At 44.2% G+C, this 20,106-nt stretch overlaps 1 protein-coding gene and 1 long non-coding RNA gene across 4 annotated transcripts in view; one reads left to right on the forward strand and one right to left on the reverse strand.

Annotated features, from left to right (window-relative positions):
- Positions 1-3,797: 3,797 nt before the first annotated feature.
- LOC114012607 (uncharacterized) lies at positions 3,798-14,287 on the reverse strand. Its single transcript, XR_008745742.1, has 2 exons — positions 14,149-14,287; positions 3,798-6,291 (listed from the first exon to the last, which is right to left on the reverse strand). It is a non-coding gene; the product is annotated as an uncharacterized LOC114012607 (long non-coding RNA).
- The window catches only part of FBXW4 (F-box and WD repeat domain containing 4), a 62,317-nt gene continuing 55,981 nt past the window's right edge, over positions 13,771-20,106 (forward strand). For 2 of the 3 annotated variants that reach the window (XM_055795529.1, XM_055795534.1), the window contains exon 1: positions 13,771-14,282. In XM_055795529.1, coding sequence (XP_055651504.1) covers positions 14,032-14,282 — 251 coding nt within the window. In that variant the 5' untranslated portion in view covers positions 13,771-14,031. The remainder of the gene's footprint in view (positions 14,283-20,106) is intronic. The other variant, XM_005239028.4, reaches the window with a different exon arrangement.

Here is a 20,106-nt window from a genome sequence, read left to right on the forward strand (position 1 = left end):
GGTCATAGAGATAATGTAGCATGCTGAATTCATAGGCAGCAGATGGGAAGAGTCCTAGACCTACTGGGAAAGTCTCCCTGAAGTATCTCCTCTGCAGTGTTGTCTGTTCTACTCAAAAAACTGATTTGCTTCTCTTTCCTAGCAGATTTCACTCTTGCCTGGACCTTTTTCCTGAGATTTAACACACGTTCCTCTTTTCTTGATTTATCCTAGCAGCTCCAGTTAATGCAGTTCTTTGCCGTGCTGACTGATGTTGCTGAGGGATGTTACACCTCTGCACACTGGAATGCTTAGCTAGCAGGTCTGCACCTGAATCTTTCCCCATGCTTTAAATCATGGGGTGGCAGCTTAGCAGGGTGAGGGTGGAGCAGGGAAGTGCCTTCTCCTGTGATGCAAAGATGGCTGTGCAGACACAGTCCCCTGAGAAGCAGCTTTCTGTCCACACAGCTGGGCCTTCCTGCAGAGCACACCCCTGGGCAAGGGAAGGAGAGGGTTTCCCCAATGTGCTACAACGCTTCTGGTCATCTGAGGGTGATGCAAAAAGTCTCCTCTGGTGGAGAGCAAGTCTGTGGCAGAAGCATTTTAAAGGACTGTTCTCCGAGGGGTTAAATCCAGCAGTGTGGTGCAGGAACATGTGTGTCTCAACATACAGAGAAGGCCACACATTTCAGCTCGTGACATGGAACAGTTGTTCTGTCGACAGAACTGGCCGACCACCTGAGCTCCTCCTGCCCCCTGCATGAAACGGAGATGGTGCCAAGTCACTTCACAGGTCACTGGAAGTTCAATGCAAGTTTCCCAGAGGTTTTGGAGCATGCAGTGAAGGATGCTGCAGTGCAAAGCATCGCTGTTTATTCCACCATTATCAGCCAGTGGAGAAAAATACAGGGTACATCATGTCATCCACTGAAATGTCATGGGGGGAAAAAAGCCAAGAGCCCAGCAGTGAAGTAACCCTGTCCTACACAGACACCCCAGTATTTTGTGCTTTGTCCCAGCAGAGGGAGCCCGAGTTTATTAACAAATCCCGGTCCCGGAGATAGCCGCTATCAAGGTGGTACCAAGGCCCGGGCAGGATCCTTGCCGGTAGAGGAAGGCTGCAGAAGCTGAGGGGGTCTGAGCGGTGATGCTGAAAGCAGGGCTGTGTTTCCAACCAGGGAAGCGAGCTGACTGCTTGCCAGGAGGCCCTGCGAAGTAGCTCTACTCCTGGGACGCTGCAACCGTGTCAAGAGACGGATAGCCTGCAAGAGCCCGTGGACGTGCTCATTGCACAGGGAAAAAATTTTGCGCTGAAAGATGCAGCAGACCCATGCTAAGATGGATGAATTGAGTTTAACTTGCTTCAGAGATCTCCCTGAGGCACAGTCAGTGACCTGTGTACCTTGTGTTTGTACTGGGCTGGCCAGTGTTAATCCTGTCATGTAGATGGTTCTCCCCATCATGTTCAAAACCATTGATGACTGCTGTGCCAAATCCATAGCTGTTTGCCATCTCTTGCCTGAGCCTGATCCCATTCTGGCTGCATGGCAATGCTCTACAACCACTGCAAGCACAGGACTGTGGCCCTGAGCCACAGCTTTTAAACCTAAAGGGAGCTTTAGCACTGATTTCCCTGGGTTTTGGAGGCTCTGTGTTAGTGCATGGATGGCTCCGTTCAAGGAAGCAGGAGCAGCTTTAGTCAATAGCCTTCTCAGAGCTCATGGGAATGCCCTGAGTTTTCTCTGCTGATAAAGTAAGATGAAATATCCTAGGGAGACAGATGAGTCTCAGCTGTGTGCTCTTGCTGCAGCCAGTAGTTGCACTGATGCCATGGATGCACACATGGGTACAGGTACAAGATTATCTGGGAGAGGGAAGGTTGTGGGACTGAGACACAGGAGGGTCACAGATTTTTTAGGCCAAATCCAAAGACTTTTAAATCACTGCAAAGCCCCTTGTTAGCCTGAGAGAGCGCAGAGATACTTGTTCTAGAAGCTGAGTAACTAACTGGGTTTCAGGGCACAGAAATGGGAAGGCAAATGACTCAGGCTGCAGTCTGCAGAAAGTAGCAGACGGGTATTTTCCGAGGCAACTTCTGAAAGGAAGGTTAAATTTCTCCAAGATAAGGAGAGCTCCAGTGAGCTGGAATGCATGGCGACCCCCCCTCCCCAGCTCATCCTATGATAACAGCTGTTGTGTTGGAAACCTAATGCTGATGAAAGAGTTAAAGGCTGGTTGATGGGCAATATCGGTGACACACCTCTGAATTGAGCATACTCCTGGAGTGAGACTGCGGACTGGTGTTACTCAATGAATAGAGGCCACTCCAAGGGAGTTTTTCCTTGAATAGAATGGGGTCAGGGAGCCGCTTTGGGGAACAATGGTTGCCACCGGCTAGCTGAATTTCTTACAATCACACACCATACCCCCTGATCAAATAGCTCCTTTGTTAGTCTGATATAAAAACATGTCATACAATGATGATCTGGAAGAATGACAAGAGCTGGCCTTTCAAAGAGATCAGAAGGGCTTGTTTTGCACAAAAAGAGCCCCCATCAGAGTCAAGACAGAAAAAAAATGGAGAATAAAAGGGGGTGAATGGAAACAAACAGCAATAACAACAACAACAGAAAAGAGGGCAAGTTGGAAACTTGGGTCTGGCTTGTTTCACAGCATCCCATGGCTGCAGCAGTGCAGCATGGTCGAGTTGAATATCTTTTGGTACGGACATGGATGTTAGAGTGTGCTGCTATTGGGTTCCCATTGTCATTCTGCACTGGGACAGAAGAAATTGCTGGATGGGAAAAGGTCACTTGGCCCAACGAATCATCTCCCCCCACCCCCGAAAACATCTCAACGCTATCTTTCTGCTTTCTCGCTGTAGTTCGCTGCCTTTCTAATACGATGTTCATCTGCTGCCTTTATGCTCCTGTACAAAGTTCAGATTCCTCAGAAGGCTATTCTTGTCCATCTGTTTGTATGAGTGGGAAAATGTCTTTATTCTCCTTCGTTCCCTTGTTAACTTTCACATTTTTTGTTTCTTGGAGTGTGTGCCCTGTTTTCAACCTTCTTCCCAGGATTTTCAGAGACATAATTGAGAGTCTGCATGGATAGAAAGAGTTTTTTCCCCAAAGAATGTTTTTTAAGAAGTGCAGGGAAGTGGATCCCTCTTGGCTACTTCCAGGGGAACTGCATTCCTACAGTATCTATCGCAGGAGTCCCAAGAGATGGCATTTACGCACAATCATGACATTTATTTGCAAGCTAGAAAAGTTCAGCAGTCCTGGAAGTGGGCAACTAGAGCTGCCAGGCAGTTTCAGCATCTACTATTTAAGTGTTTGGAAAAGCTTATATTCAGATTTTAATCTTGTATTGTATAAAATAAGGAGTTAGAACAGTCAGAAGAAATCATAGCATGTAAGAGACTGAGCTCTCAGGAAACTGCTCCTGAAAATACACCCACAACAATGACAATACACTGAAGCTTTGCCCCATGTTTAAGTTATTTTAAATTTTTTTTCCTCAGTGTTGATTTTCTAAAAAAAAAACAAAAGCAAACGGAAGATAATAAGTGCTACAGCTTCCACGACCGTTATGTTTGTACGATTAAGGACGCTAATCACGAGGTACCTTGCAGTAGAGATAACTCACTCTAGCTGCTTTCATTTAGGCTCTAAGACAAGTATCTATTACCATCTGGGAATTCCTCACTGTACAATATTTTATTTTCCCTTTTCTGCAGTTTTGTATAGAATCTGTTACACTGCATGTTACTCAGCATATATTCATTTATAGGAAATAATACTTGGTAAACTGTCTTTGCATAATACACTGTTTATTAAATACAGGGTATATTTATAAACACACACATATTACTGACATGTATAAACCAAATTAAATTGTTACTGACTTGAATAGCTGAGCTTTTCAATTCCTTTAGCTAAAAGTCTGTATTGCACAAAATTGGGGTCATAATTAATCACCTCTTCTCCTGAAACAGCTCTGAGAAGCTGTGCAGCTGGCTGAAAATTAATTAGGCCACATTCTGGGTGCTGCTAAAATCAAGATACTTAGGAGATACTGGTTACAAATCTCGGGTAGTTTAAGCTGCAAGGCAATTACCTGATACTGCCAGCGTATTTGAGGTGGTAGAGGGAAAAAAGCCCACGCTGCGTTGTGCTGTTTGGGAAATAATTTGGAATTGTAGTATTAAAGCTCACACCACAGCAAAGTAGTGCAAAAGGCAGGTGAGTTGCAGCACGTGTAGTGTTAACAGTCAGAAGCTAGACAATGAAAAGAGTATTTAGGCACCTAAATAAAATGATGTTTCCAGTGGAGTTGAGCACCCAGCAGTTCTGCTTGACTTTCCCAGATTCTCGGCGGGCAGTGACAGACAGGCAACTGACTCTGAGTTTGTCAGTCTGGAAGGCAGGTTTTAGTGCCACGGCTTGTATTTAGGATTGTTCCAGCTGCCATTGGAAGCTGCAGGTAGCACAGAAAGTGACAATTCAGTTCTTAAATGGGATGTACCCACCCTGGGACCGGGCAATGACCTGAACTGAATGCCTTGTAAGTGTTCCGCAGGTTTCTGCAGTGCTGTTTTTGATTTAGCTATCATTAAAACATATCAAGACCTCACTGTTTTCTGGTCAACTGGGGCTGCATGAGAAGAAGCTCTTGGCATGCCAGTATCTGCTGGTTGGACTTTGCAAGTGCAGTTTGACTGGGAGAGTGTTATGTTTTTTAGGGCACACCACCAGGGATCATGTCTACTGGGCAGTGGTGATAACTTGCAACTTCATGACACTTTTTTTCTTATTTAAACTGTTTTGCAATGGTGGTGTTTGGCTTTCATTGGACATTTCTGTTTTGTGGTTAGTCTTCGTTGCTGGGTTTTCTTTATTTTGGAAGTTCTGGATGGGCTAGGTGGATAACTTCTGTGTTTTCTTTGGGTGACACCTTGTTTTGATATAAAGCAGCATAATTCTGTTCAATGCAGTGAAACTGTTGTTTACAGCAACCTGAGTTGTTGATGTAGGGCCCTGAGACCCTGGAAAACTCAGGGAAAGAAAAAAATATGTTGAGGGAACGCTAACTGCGTAATTAACTATTGTGAAGATCGGAAGACATAAAATTCCAATTGCACACACATCTTAATTCTATCCCTTTGTCAACAGGTGCTACAATCAAAATTTAAGTGACACTTCTGCCTTCTTTGGGCTGCTGGCTCTGCTGTGCTGAATCTCGCCTGTTCAAATTTCCAGTGAACCTTCTTGCATTCTCCTCTGGTCCTTACCAGGCCTGCAGTTATAACCTCGGTATTGGGAGCAAGCCTGGAAAATTTCAGAATGAAAACTGAAACCTTCCAAAAGGTAAGAGCAAATAAAAAACAGAGGATATTAATATAGCAACAGCTGGACTTCAGCTTTAATAATGTATATTTTTTAGACCACGTAGCAATTCAGGTCAGATACAGGTATTTCTGCGAACTTCTGTTAAATCAGGCCTCTTGCCAATAACACAAAGAGAGGCTGGTACACTATATTAAAATACTAATTTTGACCCTTTATTTTGACAAGTCTACTAAAGATACTTCAAATGGATATGTGAGAATTGATCAAAGATTCTGCAGGTTGTTGGCACTGCTCACTGGGCATTTCAAACCAAAGAACCTGACTCCCATGAAAAAGATACTGTGTTTTTACAAGCAATAAAAAACCTACTGGTCACTTGATTGCTATGGGGATGGATATAACTAAACTGGGTTTTCTTAAGGCAGAGAGCACGATCTAAGAGAAACAAAAAAAGACATGGGAGAGGGAGGGAAAGAGCGAGTGTGAGAGAGCTGAATTGATTTCAGTCTGTTCAGGTCTAGCTGGAAAACACAATGCAGCGAAACGGTCCCTTAGTCGGCAAGCTTCTTTTCCTAGGTTTTTCCCATGGTTTAAAGTAGAGAGGGAGGGATGGTATTAGAAAAAGTGTGTGTGTGTGAGAGAGAGAAGGCTGTAGGAAAGGCAGAGAGATGAGAGACATCATTTGGAAGGGTGCAAAATAGTCCATTCCTTCTGGGGAGTGAAAAACTTTGATGTCCATGTCTCTGGTTTTAAAGTGGCAGTGTCAGGTTCAGGCTGAAAGGCCCTGGTATTCAAATCCTTGTTTGTGCTTGCGCTCAGGACTTTGCCTGTGCACACACCTGCACATCCAAACACCTGCTAGGGCATCCACGCAGCAAATGGGCCTCACACTTCAGGGCGCACAACAGAAAATAAGCAAGTAGATGACTTCACTGATGCCTCAGCACAGAGGTTCAGGCTGAAAAAAAAAAAGCACATTTGTATGTTTGTGTATCTGGAAAGAGACATAAGCAACAGGAACACAGTGCTGTGGGCTTTACTCCTTTTAAAAAGCTTTTCTTCCTGGCATTAGTAATGCAGTTATAAGGCTCGGAGTGTGTTGCAAGGCTCACAGCATCTAAACACATGAAGAAGCACAGTGACAGATAAGGAGAATAATCCACAAGAAGCGTTGTGATTTGTCAGTCATCACATAATAGCAAATTCAGTTTCAGAGTCACAACTAATGTCTGTAAGTCAGAAGCCCTTTCTCCTCTGCGGGGTCACAGGCATCTTGCACAGCCTGGCTGTTTTGTCCTTTGAGATGCATTTCAATATAATGCTACTAATAATTCAGACATGCTACCAAAGACAAGTCCACTGCAAGCCTGAAGGAAAAGCGAAAGAATAGGACCAAATTTATCACTCGTGACACTCAAGTGAATTCTGGTAAGAGTTGATCCAGAGTGCCAGGGTTTTTTCTCCTTTCCTTTCTCCCAAGAGCAGAAGGCTTTGCACTCATGGTAGAGCTGAGAGGGCTTATGCTCTGCTGGGTAGCAAGCTAGTCTCATGGGAATCTGCACCCAAAAATTGCACCAGGCACTAAGAGCCTGCAAAAGCAGAAAAGGTATTTGAGAATTATGCAGAGTTTCAGGTCAAGCCAACAATAGATGTAAATGTTACTGTGGTGGTCTTAGACTGTGAGGTCTTGGTTTCTAACAAGAATAGAAGCATATGGACTTGGGGTGGCTTGTGGGTCCTGATGGGAGACAGACAATGGATCAATATATGTTCAATTGACAGACCTCCTTTACTGGAGGGGGAGATTTTGACTTGAATCTCTGGAATGTCAGTATTTTCCTTCCCAATACTCATTTTCAGTTTAAATAGACAGAGTGAAAGGCCTATTTTCATGGCATGTGGGCCAGAAAAGGGAGGTTTTAATGACTCTTTATTCTTGGATTTATAATCTGACACGCTGTACGCACATGTTTTTGTCACAAAACTGTGTGAGGTGCCCACCATCCATCCATGCATTGTCCAGCAGATGTTAAAGTCATCAAGTGTGTTTGCTTCCAGTTCCAAAAGAAAACATTCTCTATTTTGAGATGTAGGGTTGGTTTTTTTTAAACTGATCTAAACAAACAAACAAAAATAGTCTTGGAGAGGTAGGCCTTACATGATCATAAGAAACCTGTGTAAATGAGGATCTAAGGCCTGTTCCCTGACCCATAAACTGGGTTAGTAATCAGTTGTTCCTGGTTCCTGCAGTTTGTTGTTGTCATCACAAAACCTGAGGTTAGGCTGCGAACTATTTAAATTCACGTGCATTAGCAATATGGGATAACTAAACATACACTTACTCAGTGACACAGCATTAGTTGCTCCTTATAATAATACCTGAGAGCCTGCAGTCACAGCAGATGTCACATCATGTGAGGTACTGAAAGCACAGAGGTGTCCCCAAGGGGTTTACAGCCGAAGACCCCAAACCTACAGATGAATCTGCTAGGTGGGACCTTGTACTCATGATGCTCCATTGCAGGACTAGGACCTACAGTGTATGGACAGTGGGATACCTCCCTCTCTCTATTTTTTTATATTCATGTGTGCTTCATTATTAAGAGGATGGAAGGTAAAAGCATAAGCTGAACTGAATAGAAATAAAGGCCGTTTCTAGCACCAACTGGATTCCTGTTGCTGCACTACAAATCTCTTAACTTCAGATCGATGAATTCTGTGTTTCAGTGATGAGATAAAACAGAATTAGCCAGAGAGAGATAAAAAATGGCAGCCTCCTGACTAAGAAATCCTACTGTGTGTGAAAGAATGTGAAAGGATGCGAAATGTTTCCTCTGGCTGCAGGGGAAGAGAGTAGGAAGCCTAGAACTCTAGTAATTCTGCAAATCTGTAATTGTTGTAGGCAATTATGCTCCGCCTTGGTTGCTTGGTCAAGGCAGACCCAAAACTGCTTGTAGGATTACGTTTGCTCACTTTCCTTGAGCAAATTATTACCTTGTAAGTGATGAGACAGTGCAGCATCCTTCAAGAGCAAGGGATGCCCTCCTGTACCCACAGGCACATGATGAGTCAGGACACTGTCAGACTTTCTCATGGCAGGCTAGGAACTGCGTGAAGTAGCTGTGTAGGTGCAAGGCAGATGCAGGATAAAACAGTAACATAGTCACTGCTACACCAAGGCTACTCTTACATTGCTTTATAAACACTCAAAAAATTTTTGGAACAACCTGTGGAATTAATGAAAACTGAGCTGAAAATCTCTAGAAACAACTTTGTAAGTCTTGATCTTACTGTCAAAGAAGCCAGTGGGTATTTGAATGTTTAGTTCCTCCAGCTCTAACTATGAAAGGAAAAAGCCCCTAAAATATCTTCATAGGTAGCCCCTATAAAAGAACAAGATTCAAAAGCATTCCTTCAGGAGATCAAGGACGGTCCAGCCTTTGAAGCCTGGAGGATTGGGAAATTTAAAGATCTTTGTGGCAATCATATTGTGCCATTAGAAATCTACCATTTGGAATTGTAAAGCGTTTAAAAGGAATGATTCCAAATTCCACGGCTGTCTGGTAAGTGACAACTTGATGTGGCCTGGGGGGGAGGAAGAAGGTCATTGTTGGGAAAACAGTTAAAATGAACATTTTCTGAACAGATGCTTTAGATAATACTTTGATAAATGAGGTTAAAACCAAATAAAATATTCTGGGTGACTTCCAGAAAATAACAGATTAGTAAAACAAACAAACAAAACTTAAAATGCAAAGGCAAGAAATAGGTATATGGCTGGTACTTAGCAAATAATAGAGGATTGTTCAAAATAACATGAACAATAAACAGAGTCTGAACCAGCAAGATGAGACAATTCTGCTGGCTATGGGAGGCGATACATTTTTTTTATTGCACTGCAGTTTTGCCAAGGCGGAGAGCTTCTGGAAGGCTCGGCTGTTCATTTTGATACATTAAAATATTTGAGAATCCCTTTTTATTGCCTTTTTTTCCAAACCATTCAAGCAGCTCAGCTGCTGATCAAAATACAAAAGCATTGCATGTGCCTAGCAAGTGGATAATGAAAGCGATCCCCTCAGTTTAGTATCTTTGTCAGCCGAGTGTAGTGAGAAAAGTAAACAAACAGCATCACTGATGACAAATTGATTTATGGAATTGTTTGTTTTCATAATTTTCAGCATAATTATGACTAAAGGTCCCGATCCTCTGGCTGCTAAGAACCTTGTGGGGATGGCTGCTGGCTGGGTGCCCCTAGTACTCATTAAAAGCTCCTTGTAGATGTGGTTTGGAAGCACACAGAATAGGGTCTGTTTGGATTATTTTTAAGGGAAGTTTTTTCCTCACCCTTTAACAGAACCCATACCAAATAGCTTCTAATCCTGATTTCCTCTGGCAGACATTTTATAGGTAAAACCAAAACGATATGTATAATTTGGGATAAAAAGGAGAAAATTTACTCCCAAATTCAGCATAACCTTTTAATTTTATCCTCTTTAATCCTTTGATAATTTTTGTGCTTCTCCTGCAAAAAAGCAATTTTGCTAATCACCTTTGTGCCAATCCCTACATTCCTGACAATAGCGTGAACAGCTTCCATCAGAGTCTTTGATGTGGGAAAGACACACACACACACATATAATCTGAAAACAATTCAGCTCCTTGGTTCTCAATGGTGAGCATTCTGCTTTAATAGAGTGCAAGTTCCGTGGAGGTTTCTAATCCTTTCTGCCAAACAGAAGAGACACAGTCAGGTAGCACACCTTATTCAGAAGTTAAAATAACATGTTACTTGCTCTCAGAGAAAATCAAAACAACTCAAGATCAAAACCAGATTCCGCCAACCCTAACGGGATAGACTTTCTACTCAGATAACTCTTGATCTAAGTGTGTAACAAGTAACCTGCTTTAATCCCTCAAAGCGATGGTGTTACAGATAAGTACTGTAGTAGCAGAGGAGGTGTCTTAAGTTTCAGAAATACACAAAAGCATCGGTTGGAAGGAAAAACAAAACAAAGAGTGGTCCAAATGATTGTGTCTTTAGCTGCAAAGGTATATTTGAGGCCACTGCAAATAATAAAAACCCCTGAAGACAGAAAAAAAAATAATGACAGGCAGGTATTGAAATGTGTTCCTTCCAAGCTGAATTTCATTGACTTACACTGTTAAAGCACAAGCTTTACAGGTATAACCCCCCAAATTTTTAGCTTACATACCTTGCAAGCCATAATGCTGGAATGGGCTGCTACTTCAGCTCAGAACCCTACTCCCATTTCCTACACAGGTTCAGAGTGGTCATGAGCCATGAAAGGATTGGGATCTTTGACTGTAATATTTAGGAAGGATACATTATTGACTTTATAATGCCCTGAGCACCTGCACTGAGTATGAACAATGTAACAGAAACAATCATGCTACACATACAGTTTTAGTAATGTAATACATAAATCTTCCTTGGGTCTTGCTCCTGCGGACACCTACATATGCTTTGGCACTGCTGGGAAGACTAGTGCCATTGGGTTCTTAGCCTGTGAGGCACAGCTTTGGCAGCTCCACAGCAGTCACAGTAGCTGAAACCGTGCCTGAAAACAAGTGTATGCAGTTGCACGCCCATTCTTCTCAAAAACCCCCACAGAAAATAATGGATGATACCTATGTTTTGGGCAAAGAAAAATTACCGTCACTATGTTGTAGGGCCATTATCCATACTAGAAAACAATGTTACATTTAAGAGCAACACATCATAACTTTTTCTTCATATTACTCAGTGTCCTCTGTCTGGAGCATACTTGATGCTTTCCACAATGACTGCATGCAAACACATGCTTCATCTTAGCCAAGTATTTAATAGTTGTTTATACTTTGGGTCACAAATTGGAGAGCAATAAGGCCCGCTCCACTTCTACAGATGCACTTGTCCATACCTTGCTCCTGGTATCCCAGAGGGTCACGCTGCACATATTACTTTGCACCCAGGCTCCTCCTGGACTGCACCAAGTAGTGTCCTTGGTAAAATGGTATGGCTACAGACCGGAGACTACTGTACACTGGAATACGGGTCTCACACAGTGCAGGGAGACATGCACTTTGCAGAAGTTGCCTCTGTAGAGTAACAGAGCCTAAGACCAGAAGGGACCCCTTTGACTGTCTTAGTCTGATATCCCGAGTTAGGACTAGCCAGGTCAATTCCTGGTTTCAGTTTTAGTCGTTGTGGTCTAGCCAGACTCTCTAAAGGAAAAAAACCCAACTGGTATTGTTTTTTAAAAAACTCAGTTAATGATGAATCTTCCATAAATCTTGATAAGCTGTTTCAACAGTTAATTTTCTTCACTACAAAAGCATGCTTTATTTATGAATTTGTTTCCCATTGCCTTCTGTCAAGACACCTTATCTCTTTGTCTGCTAAATAGAAGATCCTGGTATTACCAGATTTTTCTTCCTGTTTCAGTGCTCATAAGGTATGATCACCTCGCACCTTAACCTTCTCTTTAGAAACCTAAATAGACTGAGCACTTTGGGTCTCACTATAAAACATGTTTGACAGACCTGTAATCATTCTTACTACTCTTCTTTGAAACCCCTCTAGTTTTTCAACATCCTTCTTGAAATGTTGGCTGGACAAATTATTTCCAAAGCAGTCACAACAGAGTCAAAACCAGAGGTAAAAGAACCTCCCAGCTCTTGTTTGTTTCCCAGGACAGCACTAGCCCTTTGGTCACAGCACTGCAGAAGGAGCTCACATTCAGCTGATTATTCATCTTAATGAAGTCTTTACGGAATTGCAGCTTTGCAGGATAGAGTTACATCCTTTCAGTGTGACCTACATTCTTTGTTCCTAGATGTGAGACTTTACATTTGGCTTGATTGAAATACATACAATTTGATTATGCCTATACTTAACACAGGGCTACGCAGCTATAAGCATCCTTTGCCTCTTGCACCGTGTTTTGTGCTTTCTACAAAGTTTTGATAATAGTAATTTCAGATTTTTTTCATGTTGCTAGTAAAAATATTAAATAGTGTAGGGTCCATAAGCTGTCTCTACGGGATCCTACTAGAAAAAGACCAACTTGATAATAAATCTGTCTTTACAGTAACAGTTTTGAGACAGAAAAGTCACTCAGCTTTTAATAAATTTTAATGTTTCAAACATTTAGCTTCAGTCTACTACAAAAGAGCTAAGTTTAATGTCATTAACAAGTTGATAATAAAACTGCATTCACACCAAGTTTCCATAATCTCATGTTAAGCAAAATTTGTTACATTACCTCCTTTTCAACTGGCTACTTAAGTCCTGTACCAGATGTGCTGCTATTTCACTTGAGCCCAAACTTAGGTTGAGAAATTTTTAATTACTTGGGCCACCTGATTCACTCATTATAAATACTGATACAACATTTGCTGCCTTCTGGAACTTCCCTGACTTCCAAGGTGTATTGAAACTTGGTGTAAATGGACCAGACAGCTGCTCAGCCAGCAGTTTTGAACCTCTCAGATATGAGGCTTCCAGAGTTGGTGACTTACTTGTAATGAGTATTTTGAGTGGTTGAGATTACACAGCTAAGATGACCTTCTGGAACAGGATGCAAGTACTGTCTAAAGGCCTGTATGTTATGGTAACCTCATTATATGTTGAAATTTATTTTCCTGCTTCACTGTGCAAAAGAAGATGTAGGCTGTGGTGGGTAAGTGATACCTGTTCAAAGCATTCTAGGCAGATGAGGAACTTCTTAAAATTTATCTATTTTTTAATTTTGAAGGAGAAATTTCCCCAAGCGTTTCAGGCTTCTGTAGAGTGTAAAGTACTATAGGCAAGAATAACACAACACTAGACTCATATTTTCCTGCTCTACTGTCTGTGGAGGGCTACTTTGCCATTTTGGACCAGAATCTTTCTGCATTGCCAGTGCTCCAGGCTCCTGTGGATGGCAACAATGACTCAGTTATTATGTGCGGTTCTTTCATGGCGTGTGCTTGTATGTATGTACACACGTATGAAGTGCAGCCACTTCTTAGCCCCTGCTCTGTGGAGCCCTAGAAGGGGGAACGGACTGCATCAAAGGGTCCCTGTGAAAAAGCCAGCCTTAAATCCACTGCAGTAGGGTCTGCTCTTACATAGGGAAGACCCTTTCTTTTACACGGCCCAGGAATCTGGGAGTGTTGAAAACTGCTGTGCAACACCAGATGACCCCTGCTGTCACTTCGTGGGTGACAGGCACTCCTGACCCTGCTCAAGGATAATTCATGAGCATTAATCACCTTGCTGTTCGCCTTCCTTCGCAGGAGTGCAGTGGCTAGCTGGGGTTGCTCCAGGTGGTGGAGCAGATGCTCTGGTTACCTGGGATCAACGGCCCCACCATTCATTATTCATGTTATTAATGAATACGTGGATCAGGTGACATTACTAATGCCAGTTCTGAAGAAGGGCCCGTGCGCCCGGCCGCGGGGGGGTGGGGCAGTTGCGCAAGGGGAGTCCCAGCGGCTCCCGCTAATGAATTAATTCACTAACGAGGGTGGGCTTGGCGGCTCCGTGCCCCATCCCGCCCCGGTAGCCGCCTCCTCCCCCGGAGGGGGGGGGGAGTGACAGGCAGCGGCTCCTGCCCCATGTGACTGGGGAGCGGCTGCCCCCGTCCATGGCTTGGCCTCCCCCGGGCAGCAGCAGCTCCGGCTCCCGGGGAGGAGGGGCAGGAGCTGCTGCTCCATGGGGAGGAAGGGCAGCCCCCGATCCCCCCAGGCGGAGGGGGGATCCCGGGCCGCCTCCCCCCCCTCCCCCCTTTGGGCCTTACCCGAGGAGCTGCTGCTCCTCATCTGCTCCTACCTGGACGCGCAGGCCTTGGGCCGCCTGGGCCAGGTCTGCCGCCGCCTGCGCTTCCTCAGTAGCCGCGATCTCCTCTGGAGGCGCATAGCCCGTGGCTGCCTCAACTCCGGCTTCACCCAGCTCGGCACCGACCTGTAAGCGCGGCCTTCCCGGCGGAAGGGCGGTGGGGAGGCGGCCGCGGCGGCTGGGAAAGGCCGGGGATACTGCGGCCTAGCTGGTTGCTAAGGGGCGTTCTGCGCTGCCGGCGTAGTTGCTAAGGGGGGCTCCCCACTGCCGTGAGGGGGCGGAGGGAAAGGGGAACTATTCTCGAAGCGCGGCTGCGCCGTCTTTAGCGAGCGCCAAGCGGAGTGGCGAGGGCAGAGGAAGGGCCGTAGCGCCGGGCCCGCGGTGGGGCCGCCCCTGGGCGGGGAGGGCCCGCGTGTGGCGGCCCGCGGGCGGTGGGGCCTGGCTCCAGCGCTGCCCGGGAGGGACGGGGGTCTGTGGGGCGGTGCCGCAGTTTCCCGAGAGGAAGCGATAGAGCACGGCGAGGCCTTCCCGGGCCCCCTCAGCACCAGGCCCGGCAAGCGGCCCTCAGGCATTGGGGCCTCAGGCCTTGCTCCAGATCGGCTCGGTCCCCCAGAGTCCTCCTGGCAAAACACGTAGGGTCCGGGGCTTCCAGCCAGGGCAGGTGAGAGCACGAGGTAACGGAGGGAGCTGCCGCGTGCAGCGGGGGTGACCCCAGTGTGCCACATGCCCTCCCTGCTTCTGAGCCGCAGCCCCTGCCGTCCTGAACATGCTTCAAAGACGAAGCTGTGAGGGAGCAAGGCCTGGGCTGGTGTCCTGGGTAAAGGCTGGAGAATGGGCTCACGTATGTTATTAGGTGGAAGACCCTTTTTGGCAGGGGTCCCCAGGAATACATGTTTCTTAGATTCTTCTGTTCACGGAACAGCTTAATGCTGTAGCTGGTGATAGCTGTCACAGAGAAAGTGACTCTTGGACTCTGTGGCTTCTGGGTTTTAAAATTTTGTTGACAGAAGTTCTTCCCCACCCACCCCCAATTCAACAGCACATCATAGGTTAGGAACAGGTGCAAACCCTCTTGGCTTTGCTGTGTGTAGCACCAGCATCTTTCTAGATGAAGTGCTTTTTGGGGCTTGGGCCTTGACCCAAAGATTGCCTTTCTTCTCTCAAATTTGCTAGCATACAAAATGCCACTCGGAGGCAGCCACACAATGCGAGCTTTCCTTGCTACTGTAAGGATCCAAAGAGGGAGCTTATGTTCTTAGGATCTATGAATCCCTTCCTATGGTTTCCCTTTAGCCGCTAGCCCAGGATCATGTTTGTCATCCAGTGACTCAGTATTGTTTCTGTAAACACTCTGTGGACATGAACCAAAAGAAGGGATGTCGGTATTTTGCTGTTTCCTATTGCTTTCTCATCAATAGCACAGTCTTTACAGAAACAATTATGGCTCCTGCTGGCAGGAGCAGAACTTTGGTGGTGCTGAAAGTCCTTGTGTTGGGTTTTCAGGCTAGCACTTCAACCCATTCAGTCTTTCCAGCTTTTAAGTTAAGCATGGTTCCCTTGGAAGTCAGCAGGTTGTACTGCAGAATGGTTGTGCATTGGACTGTCTCTACTGTGATATATGATTTTGCCTCCTAAGGAAATGAAGTTCTCTATTTTTCATTAAGAATAAGGTGATACTATGCTGCTTCAGTTGCAGGAGGGATCAGGTGTACAGAGCAGGTGCAGCGTATGTAAGGACCACCACTTCCCCCTGCAGAGGAATGCAGGTCTATAAACAGCTACAGAAGAAGTTTGCTAGGTCAGAGGGTTTAAGTGAAGGGAAGGCTGCTTGAGTATCATAAGCTCCCAGGGATTTCAATGCTGTTAGGTTTGCTGTGAGCAGGGTTGTGGGTTTTGGTTTTTTTTAGTAATTCTAGGATGTGCTTTTTTGCCGAGTCCTATTTTCAGGTTTTCTTTAAACAGCTCTGGTACTGAGTGCTGCTTTTAGTATTGGTCGGCATTGCCCTGGTCCTGTGGAGGTCAATGATGGGTAACATACCAAGTGACATTACAAGCTGGTTATGCAGGAACATTGAGATATATCTGGAGGATGAATCCTTTAATTGCTTTTAACTTCATGGAAGGCTCAGACAATTTTCAGTTCTTTGAAATAGCATGCCAGGTCTTATGGAGAATACCTGAAAGCCAAGCACTTGTTTTCCCTGTGTGGAGATCCAGCATCTGGGGGCAGTTGCAGGAGTTTTGCTCCAGTAGGGTAGACAGTTCTGGCAACAGATAAAAGACAAGGGCCTACCACAGTACCAGGAGGTCTGGGTATCTGTATGGCTCCAGAAGAACCAGCATGAGTGTATACATTGAGTTGTGGTACAGCTGTAAAATTTACTTAGCTGAAGAGTTTTAATAGGCTTTGTGGTAAAGGTTTTAAATAGCCATGTCTCCTCCATACCACTTGCTTGTCATGCATGTCTCCAAGATTGCTGCTCTTGCAATTGAGGGAGTAAGACTTGCAGAGAGAGGTTGTATTTTATTTGACTAACTGATGCAAGTTGGGGAGGGGGTTGAGGTAAGCTTCTGGGCTCACAGTCTTTCTTCCTGATAGTAATTCTAAGTAGAAACCTGGTAGGTTGCTCACTGAAAGTTAAATTTGAGCTGAGTAGGTATTTAAGCTGAAATATCACTGGGTAAATAGAATGGTGATGAAGATGATGGATAGCTGGGCCTTCTTGATAACTGTGCTTTCTTAGTGATATGGAGTAAATCTTGAGTTTGTCAAGCTTGGCTTTGACTTGCTCAAGAGCTGAAGCTTCTATTGCACATTCTGGATAATGTTGCATGAGACAAACATTGGGTTTTGCTTGTAAGAGGTTTTCATTCAATACTGTCCACTATTGAGAAAGAAAAGGCTGGAACCATTTATCGTAAATGTACTTAATGAAATAGCGTGCATGGTTCTGACATTAGATCTTAAACTGATGGTCCCTGGGAGGCTGGCATAAGTTAAAAACTAGTCTAGGGAGTATTTACTGTTTAAAACAACAATAACAAAAAAAAAGTCTCAGAATAGTTTGATCATTTCTGCTGTTAAATGGCTTTTGATAAGCCATCTGTTAATGCTTTGTAAATAGAGATAAATTTGAGCCTAGAGTGTAAGATAACTGAAACTTACACCCCTGCCTCCACTTCCCCATTTTTTAAAAGGGTGATTAACTTGAAAATGACACCATTTCTTTAAAATGTTGTTTCTGTTAGGTATATCTTCAGATAATTGTAACAAGAAGATCAGAGGGAACAGGCTTTAGTTTGTATGTGAAACAACTGTTCGCTCGGGCAGCTTGCTTGTAAAGCTTCTTTATGCCGAAACAGGGAAGAGAGAACATTTATAAGAAACTGGTTGCAAAACCCTAGCTGTTAGTGGCATGGAAAAGAGAAGTTTTAGTATACCTGAAACAATTTGATTTAATTTTTAAAAATGATCTACTTCTCATACTGACTGTGTACCTTTAAAAGTTGCCAGCTGTGGCTATCTCAGGGCATGTACATAGGCTTGAACAATGTTAAATTGAGTTGCTAATGTTTTCAAAGGAAGATGTGGACTAAATGACAGACATTAGCTGTGCTGCTGAAAGGCACATTCACAACACTGACAGTCTCTCATATTTGCCCTCTCTGGTAGGTTCAGCTAATTGGGAGCTGCAGATGTAAATTAAGTATTTAAGGTATTAATTCAGTCATGCACTTGCAGAGAAAGAAGGAAGTTTTCTTTGAGCGGTGTTTCTGTACACTTAATTCCTTCGGGAGCAAGGCTGGGGAGAAATCACTAGGTTCGCATCAGTGTGAATTACTGTATGTTAGGGGCAGCAGGGCCTGACTTGGAAGGATTCTTAAAGCACGTTCTTAGTGTTAAAAATGTGCTGTTTCTTCTTTAAATCGACAATAAGTAAATGTTTAATAGAACATTGTGTCACTGTCACGGAAGTGTGGATGGATGTGGTTCTTGGCACCTGTGCTACAACTCTCTCTATGCCAGGCTGCCACTTTTTCTGTGTAGTCATGTTAATTTTACTTATAGACCTGTAGTACAACAAGACCTTGTCAGGGAGATGGTAAAAAGGTAGTCCCTGTGCTGAAGATTTTTGCTTCACTCAGTCAAAGGAGCAGCTGAAGCAAGAGTTGAGCACTGTCTTTGTGATATAAGGTGTAAGGAACATTTTTGCTCCAAAAATTGCATGGCAGCATATCACGGAAAAGTTGAGGCTTAAGAAGACTTTCTGCAGCTAAACTGTAGCTGAGCAGTAGTGCAAAGCCCTTGGGTTTTTTGGCGCGTATAGTGATATTACAGTTGTCTCATAGCCTGTGTCTGTTTTGCCAGCTGTTGTACAGGCCCAGCAAGAGCAGTCTCTGCCCTGACCAGCTTGCTGCCTAAATAGCCAGGGTAAACAAGGGCTGGGAGGGGAAGCAGAGGTACAGAGATGTCAACCAAGCTGCCCCCTGTGCAGCAGGTCAGTGTCAGAGCCAGGAATAGCAGAGGGTGCTTTGAGCCTTCATCCAGTGCCTGCCTGCTGGACCACCTTGGACTGCAGAAATCGGAGAGGCAAAGAGCTCATTGCAAGGTGATTCTTTATTTAAAGCATGGAAGAAAGGACTGAAGTTGCAGCTGGGCTAAACTTATTTCCTCTTTGTTACAAAGGAATTTTAGAGGGCAAGTTAAAAGTTGCAACCTAAATAGCTTGACAATGTGCTCTTTGTAATATATTAATAGCTGTTGTCAAAATACAGAAATGTTCCACTGTGTGTTTTCTCTCTCCCTGTCTCTTGTTATGCCTGCTAGGATCATGGCATATTCTCCAGTTCAAAGAAACAGATTAATTAATAGATGAATTTATCATCTCTGAGTATTTAAGAGCTTGTGTAAGCACTGTGGGTTTTCTCCAGGTCTTGGAAAAAATATATACACCTGCAGGAGCAGGAAATGGCCAATCTATGTGAGTCAAATCTAAATGCAAACTGCAGCAATCATAGGAGACCTCTGCCTTCAGTACTGGAGGGGGAGGGAGTGTGAATGCCTGTAAAGCTGCTTCAGTTTCCTTCATCTTTTAAAACTTGTTTTACTGAAGTTTCATTACTTTAAGTCAGAAATTAAGTAGGCAATGAACTGGTGCAGATGATGCAGAGGAGAATACTCTGGGGAGGATATTGCAATAACGGCAAAAGCCTGGAAGAGGGCACACAGCTATTGCTTTGTGCTGAAAAAGTCAGTAGTTTTTAGAAGCTCCTATTAGATTTGTTCTTATTCTGTCTTAAACTGTTCTGGGCAGGACAGATCTGCCAGGACAGCTCCATAATTTCAAAACTGCTTCTTGTTCTGGGAACCTGAAATTCTTCATAAGAGTTCTTTCAGGCTTGCCTAACCTTCCCTTAAAATATCCATGAGTTCAAAGTGGAAGAAGAATTTTATGTACTTCAGGGCTTAAAAAAATGTGTGCTGTGCTTGTTGCTATTATACCTGTAACCTGCATCAGTGAACTAGCTATGCAAATACTACCCTGACGGTCTATGCTTTCAAATCAGAATATACATGACAACTATTGAGCAGCTGCAGGTTTTCTTAGATCTTCCTGGGGCTATGCATTTTTTGAAGCAGCCCAGATTTCATCTCCAAACAGCCTGCATGAGTCCCTGAGAGAGGCCAAACCCTGTAGTTTCTAGCCACGATCCCATTGCAATTACTTGAGACGGCGTTCGATTGGCAGGGTGGTCTGGCTCAGTGTTGGTGATGCTGGTTTTTTGGAAAGCCTATGTGAAGGTGTGTGTCTTTGTGTGTACAGAAATTTGCCTGCAGGTCTGGCTCTTATTAGAGTCTCTGGCTTCTTCATGCAGGTGAATCGTTAATGAGAGCTGTGAGGTGGAGCGGTAAACCTGCACAGCCTGCTAACATCTGACTGAGATAGTGCA

This window comes from Falco peregrinus, chromosome 1, assembly GCF_023634155.1.
Source record: "Falco peregrinus isolate bFalPer1 chromosome 1, bFalPer1.pri, whole genome shotgun sequence".
NCBI lineage: Eukaryota > Metazoa > Chordata > Aves > Falconiformes > Falconidae > Falco > Falco peregrinus.